This window comes from Melanotaenia boesemani, chromosome 3, assembly GCF_017639745.1.
Source record: "Melanotaenia boesemani isolate fMelBoe1 chromosome 3, fMelBoe1.pri, whole genome shotgun sequence".
NCBI classification, from domain to species: domain Eukaryota; kingdom Metazoa; phylum Chordata; class Actinopteri; order Atheriniformes; family Melanotaeniidae; genus Melanotaenia; species Melanotaenia boesemani.
Window position 1 is genome coordinate 17335258 of NC_055684.1, and position 21029 is coordinate 17356286.

The 21029-nt window shown below is 38.3% G+C and overlaps 1 protein-coding gene across 1 annotated transcript; it reads right to left on the reverse strand.

Annotated features, from left to right (window-relative positions):
- Positions 1-11: 11 nt before the first annotated feature.
- On the reverse strand, positions 12-17130 carry st3gal8 (ST3 beta-galactoside alpha-2,3-sialyltransferase 8). Its single transcript, XM_041979683.1, has 10 exons — positions 17031-17130; positions 6374-6707; positions 5473-5608; positions 5253-5388; positions 4165-4358; positions 3897-4076; positions 3299-3344; positions 3015-3134; positions 966-1203; positions 12-864 (listed from the first exon to the last, which is right to left on the reverse strand). Exons 2-9 carry the CDS (start codon positions 6519-6521, stop codon positions 1036-1038), a joined length of 1128 nt encoding a protein of 375 aa, XP_041835617.1. The 5' UTR covers positions 6522-6707; positions 17031-17130; the 3' UTR covers positions 12-864; positions 966-1035.
- Between the last annotated feature and the right edge of the window lie 3899 nt (positions 17131-21029).

The following is a 21029-nucleotide window of genomic DNA, read 5'->3' on the forward strand; positions in this document are numbered from 1 at the left end:
TTGCAGCAAGATGCAGCAAACCTCTTGCAATGGCTGCAGGTGGTGGTGTAGTTTACCATGATGTTTGATAGGAAAACATTAAATGATTATTCTCTCAAAACAAGTAATTTGTTTCTGTTTTAGGTAAAGTGAGGTGAATTGCTGCAGATGGTTGTATGACAAAACACATGCTCCTCCCACTCTCTGTCTCCTTATCCATATATGGTTGAGTCAGAGATTAACATTCATTTAAGATCAGCAAACTTTCATCCTGATCCCAGCTCCTGTCATCACCTCTAGCTCAGGACGGCTTGTGTCAACATTCAATTACAGGATACAAGAAAATACAAGAAGTCTCATGATTGGAAAGCTAAATTGACAGTATTACCACATCCCACCATTTTCTCCTCAAGACAAAGTGCTTTTATAAAAAAAATGAGGAGGTTTTCCTTATATAATGTCTATAAACTTTAATAAAAAAAAGGATACAAAAAAGTCTGTGGTTATTTCTTGCTCAGAGCAAATCTTATTGTGGTCAATCCCTTCAGTTGCAGACGGCCGGACGGTCAGTGGAGGGTCCCAAAAACAGACTGATTCTTTTAATTGAGCTGAATCTTATTTAAACTAGCACAGGGAATTTAACCGTTTGCTGCCTAATAGAGGGGTGGTGTGTTTAGCTACTTAACCTTCAGACTTTTGTCCACAGGCATCTAAAAATGTCCAAAGACGCATCCTCAGTCGAGCATTTCTGGATTCTTGACTCAAGGCAAATGTGGTATTGGATAAAAGACAGAATCTTGAGGAATGATTCCTGTCCAACTCTCCACCCCAAAATTTGGTTGTTTGGTGCCAGAGGACAGACAAATGTGCAGACAATCAGCCCAGCTGGCGGTCAGCTGAGTCATATGTGCCGGTCTATTAGCTGGTCTCTTTGACTATTTGCTGGTTTAATAACAAGTCAGTCAGTAAATCTGAAGTTATGCATCAGACAGCAGGTCTAAAAGTCTGCCAGTGGTTCAAATGATAGATCCTTCAGTCATCAGGTGAGTGGTCGTGTCACACGTGTAGACTTATTTTGCCTTCTTTGGCAAGTTGGCTGATGACTTGTGTCTCAAAGTCGGCACTATGAACTCCAGTCTTCCTGAAGGCTCCAGCATAGCGGTTCTCTTCCCAATAGTGATGCCAGTTCCCCTGCTGGTCAGCACCATAACCAAACACAGACACCTGCACCCAGACAAAAAGCAAATAAGCATAAGAGGACTGCATCTTATCACAAAAAGCAATTAACCTCTTGAACCCTAGGGTTTTTGGAGTGTGGTTCGCCTGAACAGACCTACCCAAATTAAATCAACCATAACTCTGAAATTTTCAGGTCAATTTACATAGCCTTGGTCTCAATGGATAGGTAAGACCCTATGGAATATAAATCCAGTATCAGAAACATTGTGAATGTTCATATTCCTGTGCAAATTGTGATAAACCATAGGTAAAAATAAAAAAAATATCCCTGCCTAATTGTTTTTTTTTTTTTACACAGATGAAAACATCATGATAAAAATCATTCTGTGCATAAAGACACCACTGCATGCATTCAGCTACTTCTTGACTACAACTGTACAAAGTTTCATGAGAACAGAACAAAGCTCATAACTTTTATGCAGGTTTTAGTGTGGACAGAACCAGGCGGACTCTACATTTGGCCACTCGGATACCCAAACTTTGCCAAATTGTGCTGTGTCTGTATTTCCTCCAGAGCTCCTAACACAGTGTATTTGGTTTTTTGTAATTTCTTGGACATGTTTATGGCTTTTATCCTTCGTTATAAATGGATAAAAAGTTATAATGAAGCAAAAACATGAATGCTGTTCGACATTCGCTCTTTCCGGTGCGCCCACGTGCGTAACTTCAGGAAAATGGCAATGATGCTCCTTTGTTTATGCACAAGCATTTATACCTGACAGATAAAGTGTCGTTCAAGTGTAAGATATCATTGGTAAGCTTGTAAGATGTAGAATTCGACCAAACTTTATTTACACTGCCAAGACCCACAACAAGACAACAAAATGGCTGTGAATGGGAGCATATGACATGTTAGCGCATGACACAGTTTCACCATTATGGATTACTACGCTGTGAGTTTTGGTCGAAGAACAGTGTGGATAGACTGAAAATGACCACAAAGGGTAAGGAAATAAAAAATATCGCTGTTTGTGAGAATGGCTTTGGGATTTGGTGCTGTATTTGGTGATAAACATGCTATCTGATAAGGCTAGCTGTGATATGCGAAGGTTAGCTTTGTGTTTGTTTTGAGACTGAAATGAGGTGCTTGGCGAATATCTTTTTATGCTTGGTCTCATATGAAAGTGCAGCTTTTCTAGTTTCATCTGATACCCAACATGTTGGGGTGAAGTGAACGGATCACGCGTTGTGTTGCATTTTGTTTTGGGTGTTACTAGTTTTAAAGTTGTTATTAAACAAATTCTTTGTTGACTAAATGCACTTGGAGACTTGATTTAGTGGCATTAGGTATTCTTCTTTAAGACACATTATAAATAAAATATCCTTACATCACTAAAGTAACTTTTTTACACACACGCCCGACGGACCCACCGGTGGGTCCGTCGGGCTTAAGAGGTTAAAGTAAAATTTAAAAGCAACTAAGTCCAGGTGAGACAACAGCTGGATTGGACAATCCCATGATTTTCACACTTCACTGCATCATGAAGCAGATCTTTGTGCACTGACTCCTGCTAAAGGAGCAACAACAAAAGCAGCCCACACCTCAGACTGTCCCATTCATTTCCATAAATGTGTGTTTGTGAAACCTTAAACACAGAGAGTTTGTAGAAATATTTGCAAAGCTCAAGAAAAACCACAAAAAGCTGTGCAAGACAGTGGTAGCTAGCGTTAGCATGCACCAAAAACAACAGAAAAACAAACTAAATTCAGTTAGGAGCGTAAGAGCATAGCAGAAGGACAATGTTCATCTACAGAGTTGAAGTTCAGAGTGGATGAAGATAAGAAATTCCTCCTACCTGATCACAGGTGTGCAGAGCAAAGATAATGGCCAGCATGCCAGTGGACGGATAGCGACCATGATGCTCAGTCCAACGATCATGGACATACTTAAAAAAAACTGGATTCACCACCAGAACCTTAACACATACACGCACACACACAGAGGGTAACCATGGTTTCAGTTATAACAGTTAATCATAAAAAGAGATAATAACTTAGAAGACTTGGAACAATCAGATAGCAATACACATATGTGAATTAACAGCCAGCCCATAACAGCGTAAAAACAGTTTTTATTTACCTTATCTTTATCTGCCATCACTCTCTCCTTAACTCTCATGTAGGTCCTAAAAACATAAAACACTCAATTACTGGTTATAAAAAATATACAGTGTACTAAATCCACCTATGTCCATATGCATTCATCCGCATGTGTCAGTACATGTGTAACCTAAAGAGTATGCTCATATCTTAATTCAGCTAAAGAGTCACAGTTTGTGCAAGTTGACAATATAGTGGCCACACATATGGATGTTTTCAGTGACCATAAAACATTAGCTCTTTTATGGCATACTCTATATATTAATTTTGTATTCACACTTCATTGTTATTTCTTACATACACATTCTAAATATGTTAATTTGACCATATCTACTTGAAAATAGACAAAACTGTAAAGCTAAGATAAAGGTGTAAATATTTTCATACATATGTAAAATGTAGATAAAATTTAATCAACTTTTTTTTGTTTGTTTATTTCATTCATTAAGTACGAATAAGCCTTGCCTGATATAAAGTTGGAAGTGTGAGACATTCAGATTTCTGATTATGTATGTTAGAAATCTAATTAATCTTAACTATGTGTACAAATTGAGTATATTTATATTCATGAATCGTACATTTTGATCCGGCCAGTTGACAGAGCACTGGTGAGCCATTCCAGGTCTCTCAGCTTGAACGGCAGTAGGACGAGACTGACACCGGAACTCATGTCCACTGCACTCTCCGGGTACAAGAAATGATGCGTAGTTCGATTACCAACATCTTTTTCAAAACCTCGAGTCACTGCCTTATTCATTCTAACAGGGAGGAAGATGAGGAAGAGGGTGAGAAGTGTGTGCATGTGCCCACATCTGCATCTGAGTGGACATTTTTGGACATACATACCGAATCACAGAGTTGTGAGAGTCAATTAGTTTGCCGTGGCCCGACTGACGCAGGTTACCAGAGTTACCGACGACTGCACATCTACGACAACGGGAGGGGAGGGGACTGGTGTCCTCTGTGGGACGGGGAATGACCTTGAACATCTGTGTTACCACTTCCTCTAACGTCTGGCCATTACCAGACCGCTGAAGACCCTGTAAAGTAGGGTATTTAGTGGCATCTAGTGTTGATGTTAGAGAAAGAAACAAACTAAGTACACATGATCCTTTCCAGAAACATAACAAAATCCAAGAAAGGTTTTTCTGAATGAATACAGAACAGCTCTACACAGAAAACTGCAGGGTGTATACTGCATACTGTAAACTAAAACCATAATGTTTGGAGCATTACTAACCCTCCTCTTTTTAATCTACTAATGGTTTCTGCAGCAGGACTTAATCTATAAATGCAGGAAAGAGATGTGGACATTTGTCTCCTCATGCAGACTGCTGACAGTTTATATAAAGGACAAATCTCAGGTCTTTCTCATGACCGGTCCATCCTATTGGCTTAAAGACCATGCAGTATATTAATTTAAATTATCAATGGTCTTCACAGAAAAACAAATCTCCAACTTGTGATTCAGCTGGTTTTTGTTGGCAAATGAGTGTGTGGGGGTGGGGTGGGGGCTCACTTCCTGTTAATGGACTGCAACGATTTTCTGTAAGCTGAGTCAGGACTCTGTGATTGCACCCAATTCGAATTCAGCCAAAGAAGAAATTAACAAAAAAGGACAACTTCTTGAGTGGTTTGCTAAACTGCTACACTGTCAAAACTCAGTAACTGTGGACTGTGATTATTTTAAGTGAGTAGAGATTTAATTCCATAGTGATTTTTGCTACTTTTGGATCCCTGCAGAAAAACTGCCACTTGTGATAAAAATCTCTGACTCTGGTATTTGATTCATGGAGATAATCAGATTGCATGAGCTGCTAGCAGGCTGTGGAACTATTTTCAGTTTTACTTTTACTTTCTAATTTGGACATCAAACTTCAATCTGAAAATTCAACCACAGCATTTATAGAAAATATGCCACTGTTTGTCCTCACCAGCCACCAGGCGAGTGCATCGGGGTCAAAGTTGTTGGTGTCTCGCAGTATGGGCTCTTGATCAGGGTCGTAGCGTTGGCTGAACCAGTCCCACCCATTCATGTCTGAAATACAGGACTTTGAGCAACCACACAGCCTGAAAGAGGACAACATAGAAGAGTCAGACACTGGCTGAATATAGAATTATGGGAGAGTGAGTCAATGACTTCCAGCGCATCACCTCTGGTTGGACTTCATGTGCTTTACAGTCTGCTCTCCTTTCTCTTCTGACTCCTCCTCCTCTTCCTCTTCTTCGGTTTCAAACAGGGGGGTACTGGGAGGGGCCAAGACAGCAGGAGGCACTGTAGGTTTGACCACTACAAAGAAAAACATGTTAGGAGAACAGTGAATCACAGAGGCTCTCCTGAACACCAATAGGTGCCCTAAAATAACACTGGTTATGATGCAACATCCTGTTGAGAAATCTTGTGTGTCAGGCATTCACATGCGGCTAAACTGACGTGGTATCACTCATCTAAACTGTAAGCAAGCTCACTCTTCTGTGGTAATCACAAACCCTACCACTCCAACAAATAAAGTGTACAGGAACATGTTGGGGAACACAGCAAAGGAACTGACCTAGCCTCCAAACTTGCCAGACCAAAATGTGACTGTGTGCCTGATGAATCAGAACAAGCCTAACCAACAAATCTGCTGCCAATACCCCAGGGCCAGACTCCTGAGAACACTGCCAGATGTACCGTGTCCAAGCCCTCACTGGTCAGAACTGTTTTAAAGACCTACACATTATCAGGCTGATCACTGATTGGCCACATTACTAATTCTAATATTGCTGTTTATCTTACTAGTGTTCAGCATTAAAACTCTGCCTCTGACAATGCTGCTATAGGTACTTTAATGCTTTAACTACTACAATTACAAAAATTAAAGCTGCTAATAATCTTACAACCAATATTATTATACTATCATCTCAGTATAATCATTACTCCTGTTACATTTAACCACCATTTATCAGTCAGTCAGTTATTTATCAATACCACTACTTTTTAAATAACTTTTACATGGTTAATAGCTACTAGGCTGTTAAAGCATTCCTTTGATGTGTTTCACCACCATCTTACCTGTCTCCTTGCTGGTAGGTGTGGCCTGGCTGTTGAGCAGGGCTAAGGACAGTGGCTGGAAATGCCTTCTTTGAATGCTGTGGCTTGCAAGCATGAGGAGGACGGCAGCGAACACTGCAACAGCACACAGCTTCTTCCTTAGCAACATGGCCAGATGGAAAAATGGGTTGGCGACGACTGGAGGAAGGATGTATGGTTGAGCTGTCAGTCGACTAGCTATGCCAGCATAGTTGTTGTCATCTGGACATTTTCCTCTGTTCTGTCCGCTCTTTGTTTAGTTTCATTTCCATAAAGTTCAAACCCAGTGATGCTGTCTGGTTTATAAGGACAAGATCTGTAGTCATAGACAGACAGGGGAAAAAACAAAGACAGGTAATAATAAACAAATGAACTTTATGTCATTAATTTGGAAAACAAAACTTTGAAGAGCCACTGTTGTGTAAAAACTGGTAAAATACCTCCAGGCTTGTGACCCTTAGTCTACTGTTGGACAGATAGATTCATAGGTTAATCATTATAGACATCTATGAAGCTAATTTAGCTGGACAGACGTTTTATGTATAGGTATATACCAATGTATACATTTATTTTTCCTTTTAAGCCTCTCATTAGTATTATTCCTATTAGCTGCCATTAAGTCAGGTCCATTATCCATAACATGTTTCTAATTTCTGACAAATGCACGTTCTATTACTATTTCAAATATCTATAACAAATAATTAATAACTGTTTATTAAAGCTGTATTTTCCAAATAAATGCTTTTTGCTAATCCAACTATGGAGACTGGATCAGAGTAGCTGCAAAAAACTAGACAATTACATGAAAAAACATAATTATTTGACAAAATTATACAACACAGATTATCATTTAACCATGGACAGCAAACACATTATTCAAAGCTATTTGACTCAGTTCTTTCTAACACAATAAGAACTAGAAGCACTCAGAGAGCACAGACCTTCATAACCTTTTAAATTATGTTGCTAACAGGCAGATAGACCATCTAATGCAGCTGAATACATGACCTCTGGCAATATGACCTCAATGAAGAGTAGCTGATGATTCACAAAAAAAGTAAATAGCTGACAAATCTACGATGAATTTAGAAATGAACTAAATACAATCCATGCATAAAATATAAATGAAAAAAGTAATAATCTGTGTACGTAAAGGAATCCCTTTTGCTGCTAATGAATTACACCTACAAATAAGTGACCACTTTTGTTTTATAACAAAGTCAAAGTAAATGTATTGACAATAATCTGTAACTACATAAGAGTAAAAAACTCTTTGGGTTATAAGAGCTGTTATCCATAAACATTTTTCTAATTAAAAAAAACGGCATGTACACAGCAACAACACAGCTTCTTTACATTTTTATAAAACCTCGTCCGAACCAGAAACAGGAAAGCTGTGCTTCAACCTGACTGTTGTTGGTGATGATGATGATGATGACAGAAGTGATGTCATCACAAGCTGCAATCAACAAACACACTGCCCTCTACCTTGTAAAACACCAGAAGAAAATCAGAGCCCCAGCTCTTGATTTTTAATGAAGAATAAAGTCACTCGTCCTTTTCCTCCTCTTCCTCTTACTTCACATCACCTCCCCTCTGCTCCTGCAGGAATGTCTCCCTGCAGACAAACTCAGTCTCTGAATACCAATCAGATCTGGATTTGGTTCAGCTTCTCCAGTTTCAGATCTCCCTCTCCTCCTGTCTGCTTCACTGTTTCTGTCTCACTCTGTCTGTCTGTCTGTGTGTGTGTGTGTGTGTAGCTTGACATTTCAACTATCATGTTTGTGTGTTTCTTCTTGTCAATATTGTGACTAGGTAGAAGTTAGTCCAGAATATAGTCATGTATAATATAATACATGCACACAAAGCCAGCCAGCCATATTTCCATCACTTCATAGGAATTTACTGGCTTACATCAATTTCCCAAAAGCTTGTTCTGAACATAAACATAACCACTACTTGTCTAACCCTTATCCAAGTCTTAACAGTCTTAACCTAAAACAATCATTAACACTTTCAGAACTTTTTCTTGCTAAAAGTGAGAGGAAATTTCTCACTGTGTGACTACATAAACAGCTCTATGATCCAACAACATGAGTATTACAAGCCTACAAAGACAGTTCTAATAATAACTTCATTTATCACCACTATAGCTCCCACACAACATCAGTGTTAGTTGCAAGTTGCCAGGCAAGCCTTGACATTAATGGGTTTTTTTCATCCTTACGGGAAACTGAAAGCAAAATAAGATCAGCCTGCAGCAGTGCAAATGCTTCATGTGCATACAACCAGCAGTATGAGCCATCCAACCATGTCTTGCATCATAATACATCAAAGATAGTGGTTTTTTTTTCTAAAGACAAAGTACTTCAAATTTATCTGCAGAGGAAACTCAATGAAGAACTTTTACGTGTATGATAAATTTGGTTATGTTGGTGCTTTAAAGTAGCACTATGTATTATGTCCTTAAAACTCTGGGTTTCTGACTCGTTTTAATGGCACAGTGACATTCATTATGTACATTCCTGGTGCTGCTGTTGCCCAGCAGTGTCCCGAGGCTGAGAAATCACACTTCACAACTTTTTAACCCCATCCAGGCGCATCACTTTACTGCAGCATCGCACTTGATGGTACTAAGTCACATGACAGCAACTGGATTTCAACACACTCTCCGTTTTACACCATGAACTGTGGCTGATTCAAAAGTGAGAAAGAAACAGAGCAAGAAATAAGACATGAGTTATCACAGACTGACTTTTACTGACGAGAAAGCTTAGAGTGCAGGTAGGATGTGAGATGGATGCCGAATTAGCCGTCGTTAGGGGGGTAGCTCATTGAGAAAATCTGCCAAAGTTCAGTAGCGCTTCTTTAAGTATAAAGGGACCTGATTTCCACCACAAAATAATTGTGATGGCAGCTTCGCCACAGAGTTGGGACTCGTTACATTTCTGTAACCTATCCATTGATAAGTTCATGACTGAATGAAAGTATAACAATATTAAAGAAAATAAATATTTTAAAACTGATAAAGCTGATTGCTAATAAGCATGAAGACTTAAGGTATTGTCTTCCTGGATTTAATTATAGATAACATATCCAAACATTTATTTCTTAGTTAAAGAATCTGTATTTGAGAAAGTGAAAGTGGATATTTTGAGGTTGGTTTTTTAACAGCTTTTTATACAGAAACTAGTTTACAAGAAAGAAATTCTGATAATTCTCAGTTGATCAAAATCTGTAATTTTTGTGGATGGACGGTAAAAAAGCAATAATGCTCTTAAAGTTCTGTTTATTTGTTAACTAAGGATGAAATAATAATTTCCTCTCTATGACAGTGTTTCACTATATCATATAAGAAATAGTGCTAATCACTTAGATCACACTCCATATTAACATCTGTGATACCATGTTAACACAGAGCTTTACTGTGCGTCATGTTCACTGTGCAAACCTGCCTGGTACAAAGGTCTTTAACACAAAAGCAGCTCAGAGCGAACTGATCGGCAGGATATTTGGCCTGGTCCTGAATGTCTAAGTACACACAGAAAGAAGTGGACACACTGATGGATATCAGTTAAAAAAACTGAGTCCCTGAGGACAATTATGTAATAATCAACATTAATTAATTAGATTTTTGTAAAGTACAATTTCATAATAAAGTAACAACAGGTCTTTTTAAAGGGTAAATAAGAGTTATTTAATATGGTATTGATATAAAACTGCTGTTTGAACGATCAGGACAAGTTTTTTTTTGTCTATAAAAAGTCAATAATAAATTACAATTGATTAAACAGAGCGTACACTTTAAAAATAAATTGTATTCTGAATTTAGATGTAAAACATTTTATTTAATCAATACTAAGGTAAACATGGTAATGATTTTTGGTGGCATAACATTTGAAGCCAATAATCTTGCAACCCTGGACAGTCAATGCAGCCAATCACAGATGTTAAAATTCTGCTGTGTGCATCACTTACAATGAGTTTAATCAACAGATCATCAAGGTTTCTGCTAAATTCAGCAGTTTTAATCAGGTCACTTGTTTAGATTGGATCAATTCAGAAACCATAGCAACAGTTCAAAGTGTTCCCTAGTGAGTTTAGTCAAGACAGATTTAATCTAAAGCAGTCAGGATGAATAGAAAAAGGACTGGCAGGTATTTACTTTCATTGTAGTAACTCCTCATTGTAAAATAACCTGCTGGAAATCATAGATTGTTTTTTTTTTCCATGATGTGCCTCGCCATTCACAAAACAACCATTTAAAAGCTTAAACTTGATTACAGACTGAAAACGAGAGGAAACAGATTCTAATAGATTCTACTTGGTTCATACAAAAGAGAAGAGAAAGCAGCTTTGCCTGAGAGAACAACAGTTAAATATGGACACTTGTATTAATACTGAATGGGTAGCTGTGACCAAACGTTTGACTGGTACGGCACACTGTGTACCACTATGCTGCCTAACAATGCAGACGTTTGGGGTTTTGGTCCATTTTACGGCTGAATAACTGGACCAGACATCAAAGGTTTGGTCCAGTTTTAGTTTGGACTTATTAAAACATGATGAAATGTCATGAAACAATCTTTTCTAATCCATCACATCTGCTATTACATCCTCTGCTTGCAGTCTTTTTTATGCACATGTGCTACAGCTTATTTGAAACCCTATTGGGCCTATTAAGGCAGAGAAATCTGTACTTCAAAGCCTGTAAACACGACCTGCAAATAGATGGAGTTAAAAGGACAATGGAAGCTTAACGATTATCAGCTGAGTCACAGTCTGTATGTTATTTTAGGGGTTGCTGGGAGGGGTTGGGGCAACAGGGTGAGGGGTCACATGATTTCCTCTGCTGGAAAAACTTTGTGACAGCACTTCTTCCTCTTTCTCTCTGTCTTTCTCCATGGACTTTGCTCATGGTTTTGATAAAATATGATAAGCAGCTGCTCTGCTAATAAAGAACGTGGATCTGTTGGATCATGGTGACACAGAGACAAAACTGAGTATTATCTGTTGTCTATTTTTTCCTAGTATATTTGGGCTTTCTGTATTTGAAAATAGACATAAAATTGGAAGGACCTGAAAATTTTTTATGGATTCTTTTTATAGGAGAACTTGACAGGAATATTGAGAAATCTATCATCTAACTAAAACAGAAGAGAAAAAAATAGGACAATTTCCACCTTCTACAATTTCTACAACTTTATATTTTAATAACAAATTATAAAAGGCTTAGTTAAACCAAATGGAAAACCAATCCAAGTGAAAATAATAAGAAGAAATAAATATAACAGAGCTGATGTTGTCACTTCCATTGAGCTCCATAAAGGCCATTTCTTAATAAGACTTACTTGAACCAAGCAATTTATTTTTCCAAACAATTCAAGCTGCATTCTCACCAGGATAGTCACACTCATTTGGTCTGGTCCGCTTACACACTGCACTTTACTCAGATGGATCATACTGCCTGGACAACGTCACACAGTCACGTCAACTGCTTGTTTGAGACAATATTGCTCAAAACAACCATTGACCAAGAAGGAGAAGAAGCAGAGGGAAGATGAAACACCAGTTCATCAACTGACCTGGACGGAAAGCAGATATCATTCCCCATCATTCTGCTCATTCACCACAAGTTCAGACCTAACATGGTTTTCACAAGAAGCTGCCCAGTGTGTGCAACAAGCGAGGCGCGCTGCATAAAGGATAAGATACAGGAAAGATTTCATTTAGATATTTTTAGACTTTGGCCTCTGGAAAGATTTTTTTTTTAGTTTATTTCTACCATTTTCTGATTTTCTATTTATAAATTACACTGCAACTGATAGAAAATAACTAACAGGTTTGTTATAGAAATGATTCTTAATTGTATTTAATATAAATTATGTAATACTATATATCTGCTTTTTAGAGAGCATGGTAAGTAACAGATGCAACAGAAGTGGAAGGTGATTTGTGACAAAACACAAAAATCTTTTGTTAGTTTGACATTTTATTTCTATTATTCAACTCATTTGAAGAAGGAAAAAAATAAATAAATAAAAATTTGGAGATTAAGCTTTGAAAATATCTGTTTCAGTACTGCATCTGAATCAGTATATTTGTGTTGGCTTGGCCGTCTCTGCAAAAAACCATTAAAGCAGTGGTAAGTTACTCCATCCAACATTTTGCATCAAGTTGAAATTTGATTCTCACGGTGCTGCTGCCATTAGCAAAGTTAGCTGATAGCACTGACCTTTGATGGAAGACAGAGTCCAAAAATGCACAAATGTATTAGTTCAGTGACCGTGTAGCACCATCCGGTACTCCACAAAAAAGCATGCTCTGTGTTGAAAATACATTTTACACCCTGCATGTTTTTAGTATGATAGCATTGAAAAACATGTATGGGCAATAATGAAATGTCTGAGTCATTCTGACACAGTAATTCCTCAGAGATACACGAAACCACAAAGTAAAATCTGATAAAAAAATTACACCAAGACCATATGAGGAAGTTTTTATGAGAAAAACAGAAGCAGAACTTTGTGGGTTTTGTTCCACATCACTGATTCTGGACTGGTTGTTAAATGTGTTCAGCTAAGAGAAGTCAAAGCACGCCAAAGGAAACAACACAATTATGCCTCACTATCTTTGAGGGGACACATACCAACATAATCTGTTGACCGGGCCCTTAACAGTAAAGCCAGGATCATGGTTTCCATTCAGAATTGAGGCCAGCTGTGCCAAGTATTTGAAGCATGCACATTAAATTAATGAAAAAGTTTGTCCGAGGTGGAGAATATCCTCAAAATCCTCATCCATATTGTCAAAATTCTTCTGCTTGTTATCTTTGTTTTAAAACAACTTTTTGGATTGTAGATTGTGAGAAGTTGATGCACTTGCTAAAGACAGTTTCTGGGGGCTTTGTCACAAAAGAGCACTGTGGACCCGAGCAGACGGGTGCAAATGATGAAATGTACATCACACCACGCTTGTTCACCGTTGGAATAATAAAAGTGCCACAAAAAATAATGAATCCGTAAAGGCATAATAGGATAAATAAAGAAAGAGAACCCACATTAACTAAGGCTGCATGTAGGCGAAAAAAACCCCCAAAAAAACAGATATTGATGAATACTGCACCGGAACCTGAACAGCAAATAAGCTTCCTCTTAGTGAAATGTAGACCTCTATTTCTGTGAAGAAAAACAAAAAAACATGAAGCCTATGGTTTATAGCAGTCCAAGAAATATTTGTGATATTATTATTGTGATGATGGTCAATTTTCAATATATTGTTCAGCTCTAACTCAAACCCTCAAACAGTTTTGCAAATGTAGAGCAGCTCTGAGGTCCTCATAAAGCTGAAATGCTTTAGCAACACTTGTTTTAAACCAGAGAAATATATTTTTCCTGCACTTTACAGCCTTTTTTGAAAATTTGAATATAAAATCTTAACCATCCAAAAGGGTTTTAATGGTCTGGACAGGAAAAAAAATTGTAGATGCACTTCCTGTTATGTTAAGGACTCACAAGTGACAACATTCACTTTGAAACCCTGGAATCCTGTATTGATCTTCCAGTAAACACTGGTATATTTTTACTTAATCTTATCACGGCCCTCACGGTTTGGCTGTATACTCTGTAAAAAACATTACCTAATTCTTGTACTTTCAGATTTCTTTGTGTTTTTTAGTCAAGGATACAACTGACCTCTGAGGGTAATCAGTGATTCTAGGACATAGGCTAGGACATGGGCAAGAAACAGACAGCGAGTCTGTAACAACTCATTTCTGTAGTTCAGATTTAGAGTACTGGCTCTATAATTACATCTGACTCAGACCACACAACCTGCTTCTCTATATATAATTATGTTTAGTGTTTTAGAGTCTGCTTTCAGACACACACATCAAATGCAAGACCTTATATATATATATATATATATATATAGTTTCAGAAATCCAGAAACAGATAATCACAAATTGATCAATCACAAGGAGGGATCTTCTGCTGAACCGTGCTGCGTAGCAGGGTTGCACTTCAGGTCTAGGAATGGTGTGCATCAAGCCTCCGGGGTACTATGTGGAGCCTATGATGGCGATACCTTAACCCAGTGGCTCCCAACCTTTTTCCTTGGGGACCCCCTTTATGCAATACTAAAAAGCCAAGGACCCCCTGCCCCACCCCGTCCTGAAACCATGCTTGGTTTTATGCTTTCAAAAGTGAGATTTTCACCATAAATATTGTATTCTGGCTGAGTCCTGTCCTTCCATAAAGCCAAAGTTGATTAAATTAACATATAACCTTACTTATTTTTTGTAAAATAGGGACAATGTGTGGACATTAATCACAATGGCTCTGAATGTTCAAAGCCTCAGGGACCCCCTGAGCTCTATGGAGGACCCCCTTGGGGGTCCTGGACCCCAGGTTGGGAACCACTGGCTTAACCAACCTCACGCAGAAGCTGCATGAGCATAAATAAAGCTCTAGAAACAAAAGTTAACAGGAATAGCAAAACTTTAGATAAAGTCTGGGAGACAAAAGACTTTCACATGTCAACGCTCAAAATTGTGTGAAAAATTAGATTTCACATTTTCTCCATTTTCTCTCTGCATAATGAAAAAATGAAACAAACACTTTGCAAAAGTCAGTGCTTTGTATACATAACATATAATTGTGCAAGTGGCGAGTGACATGTGGGCAGCAGCTTACTCAGCATGCACAGAGATTTTTTTCTAAGTTCAAATCGAACATGGCCTACAACATCCCCTCAGAATATGTCTTAGAAATAACAGAAAGCCACTGCATTTGTGAAAACAGATAAAACAAAGAATAAAAGACAAATGATTAAAAAAAAAAACTGTAGAAAACAGCTAAATGGATTACTGAAGAGGCTAAACAAAATCCCCATTTGAAAGCTACAGGATAAAAAGACTACAAAGGAAAAACACACCTCAAAATCCACAACGTACTACATCAAGAAGGGTAAGCTAAAGGTTTTACAATGACTTTCACAGTCTCCAACCTTAGACGACCTAAGAATCTCACAGAAATAGGGGCTTTTTGAAAAGAAGAATGGCAGAAAATCCCCTAAACAAGAGCTGTAAGGCTCTCAGCTGGCCACAAAACACATAACAAGCTGTGAAAGTTGCCAAATGGGGTGTTATTAAGTGCTGACAGAGCAGAGTGGCCAATCTTTCAGCTTTGGTTATCTTTAAGAGGCCTTTAACACAGTAATAGAATTTTTGACCTGGGATGCCTAAACTTCTGTATGTCACTGTTTGTAAAGCTAGGCAACATGGCAGCGCCTTCAAAGTGAAGCAAAAAAGTCTTGATCACCTTTGCAAACCAAAGGTCATAAACTCAAGTTCACAAACTCAAAGGAAGAGTTTGATATTATAGGAACATCAGAAGAACTTCAACAACATGTAATATTGCAGAATAAGATATAATGACTCAGTAACGTATGTACATACAAACTAGGTATATCTGAAATCACAAAGTGACTAAGTACAACACATTGAAAGTTATACAGACTCAATAAAATTACTACAAAATACCCGGAGATGGATATTACAAGACTTGCATTGGAGAAAATATTATAGTGCAGTGCAAATACGTCCAAACTGATTGCAAGTCAGCAAAAGATTGCAAAGCAGTTGCATGAATACTGTAAGGCCTTGCTCAGTTTCCTCACAGATTACAATGTGAACTTCCTCCCAAGGGAACAGCAATACAAGTAAAACAGTTGCAGCACTCAGAAAAAGTCTAGTCCATGACCCTGATGATGTCTAATGACAAAATGACAATCGTCCAATATTTCTCGAATATATACTTTATTACCTCGAATGTTATTTATTGTGTGTGGTTGCTGTATAGCACTGCAACTCAGCTCGAATTAATGAACTCTGTCAACCAATTACACAAACAGGACATCGGCTCATATTTTCCAACTTATCTTTTTCAGACACTGACGCACATTTTTCTCCGTCTAACTGCAAAAAAAATAAAGTTTCCCCTTTTAGTGAAAATACACACATACACTGGGTGAAACATGAAAACGACCGACATTTACCACATAGTGAATGTTTAAATGCGTTACTAAATAAGACCTGGAATACTGTCATTGTGTTTATAAGGCTGTATCAGCATCATACATTTCTAAAATCATGATTAAATGTATTAAATATACCATAATATATAAGACATGAAGCTGAGCAAAAACGGTAACGGGTTTTTTCTAACTGTTCACCAAGCTCTAACGTTAAAACACAAAGTTCCCACCAGCTAACGGGTATGAAAGAAACTTATGAGAAACACAGTCTAGGGGTATTTTTTTCCTCTCACAGACTCTTTTCCAGTCTTCTCATTTTTCATCGCTCTCTTTTTCATTCTTTGGTCGTACAGATACTCAGAATGCTAATAAATACAGTCAGTGAGAGGACGTGGGCGAGAACAAGACGCAATAAAGATCAAAAAAAAGTTTGCGAAACTTTGAGAAGTTGCTCGTGCGAGTCTTGACCGTACACTGCGCCATCCACACACAGCAAACACGCGCATTCACACAGAGACAAGTACCCGGGTCCAGGCGGACCCCGATCCGGTAATCTGCCAGTAAAATGGTACCAAATTCCGTTAAGAACAAAAAGGATGAGTACCTTACATAGGGCAGCAGCAGCGGGTGTAAAGAGTGGGACTTCTTCGTTCCTTTGTGAAGCTGCTGTGCTGTTGACGTTATGATGCAGCGATAAGCCCCGCCCACCGCAGGGTGGGGGTGGGGTGTTTTATTTTATTTTATTTTATCAGTGTTTATTTATTTTTTTATTTATGTAAAATTTATTGTATTTTATTATAAGTGCAAAATTTGTTCTTTGGTTTTATTTATTTATTTTGCATTTAAATTAAGTTAAATTAAATTAAATTAAAAAAATAAAATAAAATATGAAAATTGAAATTTATTAAAATAACAAATCAAGAAGTCTGCTTTTAAATGTCATTGCAACTAGAAGAATAAACTTCCTATATATGGTACATGTAGCTCTCACTTTGTTTTGGGTCACATTGACTGGGGTGTAAACATCCCAAACAGTAATGTAGAGCTGCTGTACACAATATTTGTTTCTTACTTTTAGCAGTTAAATTACAGAACAAAGATTACTTTAATTCACAAATTACATACTTAAATTCAAGAAGACTGGTCTGTGATGGATGGAAATTATTTCATCACACTTTCAGATGGGATTTACACTGTAAGTTTTCTGTTTCTGATGCCAACATAAATCAGAAATGTTAGATCGGTAAAACCACATGTTTGTGGTTTCTGCACTTGATCTAAAAGTTCATATTCAAATAAACCGGTAGTTGCAGCCGTGTAACCTCAGGCAGTGCAGAGAGATGCTCTTTGTGTAGTTTTTGTCTCATTTTTGTAAATGACATTTACAGAAAAAAGAGACTTAACTCAGGTTTAAATCTTAATTTTGTTCACTGTTTGTATGAAAAATATTTGATAACATGAACTGCACTGGTGCATTTTCCCCCCACATTTTTATAAATCACTTTGACATAATAATTAGACATTTATCCAAATTCTTACACAGCAAACTGAAAAAAGCAACTAGTATTATCACAGCATGTGTCACTGTATGAGCTTTCATTTACACTCAGAACTGAGAGAAAGTGCATATATTTTAAGACCAGAACCTGCAGCAAAATGCAATTTACTCAAACAAAAAAGAAAATCTAAAAGTTAAAGCGTATTATCATAAGTACTTGCTCATTGCATTTCCCACTAAGGGCAATCATATACCACCAAATTATCAAAAACACCATGTCTGGGAATTACTTTTTTTTTTCTTTTTTTTTTTTACATTTTCTTTAACAGAATGATTGTTCTATACGACTGTAAATTTTGGCCAGTACTTGTTTGTTTAGAAAAATGTGATATGATCTTATTTAGTTAAATTAGAACCTTTTCTGGACTGCGCTTCCTTTTAGATTAATTAATCAATCATTAATACTGCAAAATGACCCAGTAGAACACTTTAAGAAAACAGAACATTTTAAAACAGAGACATAAATGGAATGCTTCAAGCATATTATTTTTTAAATAAGGTGTTATTCAGAGCATTCATATTTACACACCTCCTTCACTGCTGGGAAAGAACTTTTCTGCCTGTCTGGTCCAACACTTTGTCCAGTCATGTTGCTGCATGAGAGGAATAATTCCACAATGGTGTTGAAGGATGGGAAGTTAGGTGAAAAGAAAAATGATACCATCCTGGGATGAGCTGTAGACTGCTCTGTGACTGAAAGCAGACAGTGAAAAACCTCATTGTCCTAGAGAACTGGCACAAAGCTTTCATAGAGATTGTTAAGGAATAAAAACAGGTGATCCAAGTTGTGAGTTGTGGAAGCTATTCACCATGCATAGAGAGTTCCACTGCAAATCCAGTGTCCAGAGACTCTACGCTAAGTGCAAAAATGGAGGGAGAGAACTAGTGAGCATCAGGGCCACCATCCAGCATGAAATATCCAAGCTCCATGAATACATCAGGAAGATGGCCCCAAGGGATGAGGCACTTAGTGAATGTCTCAGGTAGTGGTCACTGGAGGAGAATGCGTTGGAGGGACCATTGTGTGAGGAAAAACCCCTAAATGAGATGTATCACTGACAGGTAGATGAAGAAACACAAGAACAAGTCCTTCCAATAGCTAGAGAGGGCTGGACTGAAAGACAGCACAGAGGTGCTAATCATGGCAGCACAGGAGCAAGCCTTGAGTACCAGGACAATCAAGGCCCAGATCAACCCCACCAGGCAGGACCCCAGGTGCAGGCAGTACAAAGAGGCTCCAGAAACAATCCAGCACATATCTGCAGGATACAAGATACTGGCAGGAAAAGAATACACTGAACACCATAACCAAGTGGCTGGCATAGTGTACAGAAACATCTGTGCAGAATATGGACTAGACACCCCGATCACAATGGGCAACAACTCCCAAGGTGATGGAGAATGAGAGCCAAGATCCTGTGGGACTTCCAGATACAAACCGACTAAATGGTGGTGGCCAATCAACTAGACATTGTGATCATGGATAAGCAGCAAAGGAAAGCTGTAGTGATCGATGTAGCCATCCCGAACTGTTAGAGTAAGCAGAAGTTGACAGTTTAAAGTTGACAGTTTAAAGTTTCTCCCTTAAGGTTGGGTAATGATTTGTGGTCTCACCCGCCCTGCAGTTGACAGGATGTGGCGGTCACTGCGCTGTGCGATAAATGTCATGAAGTGATGTATGCTGATGTGTTTCCCTGTTTGAACTTTGCTTGCTCTACTGAAGTGCAATATCTGCTCAATAAAGAGGCTGCGCTGGGGTTGAGACTTCGGAGTTGACACCAGACACTCTCTGAGTGCTGAACCACCGTCTCTCCCCATCATGATGAAGCTGACTTCACTCTGAGTTCTTTGTGTCTTATTTTATGATAGAAAAATACCCATCACGAACAATGAAAATGTCAGGAAGAAGGATCACGAGAAACTGGAGAAATGCCAAAGGACTCAAGGAAGAGCTGGAGAAAACCTGGAAGGTGAAGGCAACAGTAGTACCAGTGGTCATCGGAGCACTGGAGGCCATGTCCAAACATTTTCCTGATAGTCATATGGTCATCAGCCTTATTCAATTTCAGGCTTTTCAGGATCCCTGTATGTGGCATTGAATCATAGGCTTTCCTTTAATCAGTCCAGAACTGCACAAGGGGCAACAGTTCTATCAACCAGCAGCTGATGTTTGGCTCCTCTGGTAATTTTCCATTGCCTTTCTATGTCTCTGTTATGTATTGATGCATGCGCCCACATATCTTAGCTGCAATGATGCCCGACAGGGGCTTCCATGTTGTGAATGGGACTTTCACTTTTGTGGATCTTTTTGGATCAGGACTATTTGGCCCTTGGTCAGCCATTCATGGGTTCCATCTCTCAGCAGTTGGTTAATTTGTGATACTAGGTGCTAGTTATTCAGCCCTAACTGATGTAATGAGTAGCTGCTCATTTCTTAAACAGCCATGTCAGAAGAGAGATACTGTGGTTGTGGAAAAGATGTTATCTGTTTCAGAAGGGTCAAATTATTGGCATCAAGCAAAGAAAACATCTAAGGAGATTACTGAAACTACTAAAACTGGGTAAAGAACTGCCCAAGGCGTTATTAAAAACTGGAAGTATATTGAGGAGCCATCATCTTTCAGGAAGAAATGTGGTCAGAAAAAATGTCTCGAAGGATTGCTATCGACAATCACTTGAACATTTGGTGAAATCAAATAATAAAAAAGCAACAGTAGAACCATGTTTAATAGTGAAAGTAAGATCATTTTCACATGCAAAATATGAAGGGGGCTCAAGGGATTGGGACTAAATACTGTAACTGTGTAGCCCAAAGAAAAACACATCACTGAGGTTAGTTAGAAAAGAAAAGGCTTCAATTGGCAAGGGAGCAATGGAAAAAGGTCATGTGGTCTGATGAGTCCAGATTTACCCTGTTGTGATGGGTGCATAAGGGTAAGATGAGATGCAGAATAAGTGATGCAGCCATCATGCCTAGTGCCTACTGTACAAGTCTGTGGGGGCAGTCTATGATCTGGGGTTGCTGCAGTTGGTCAGGTCTAGGTT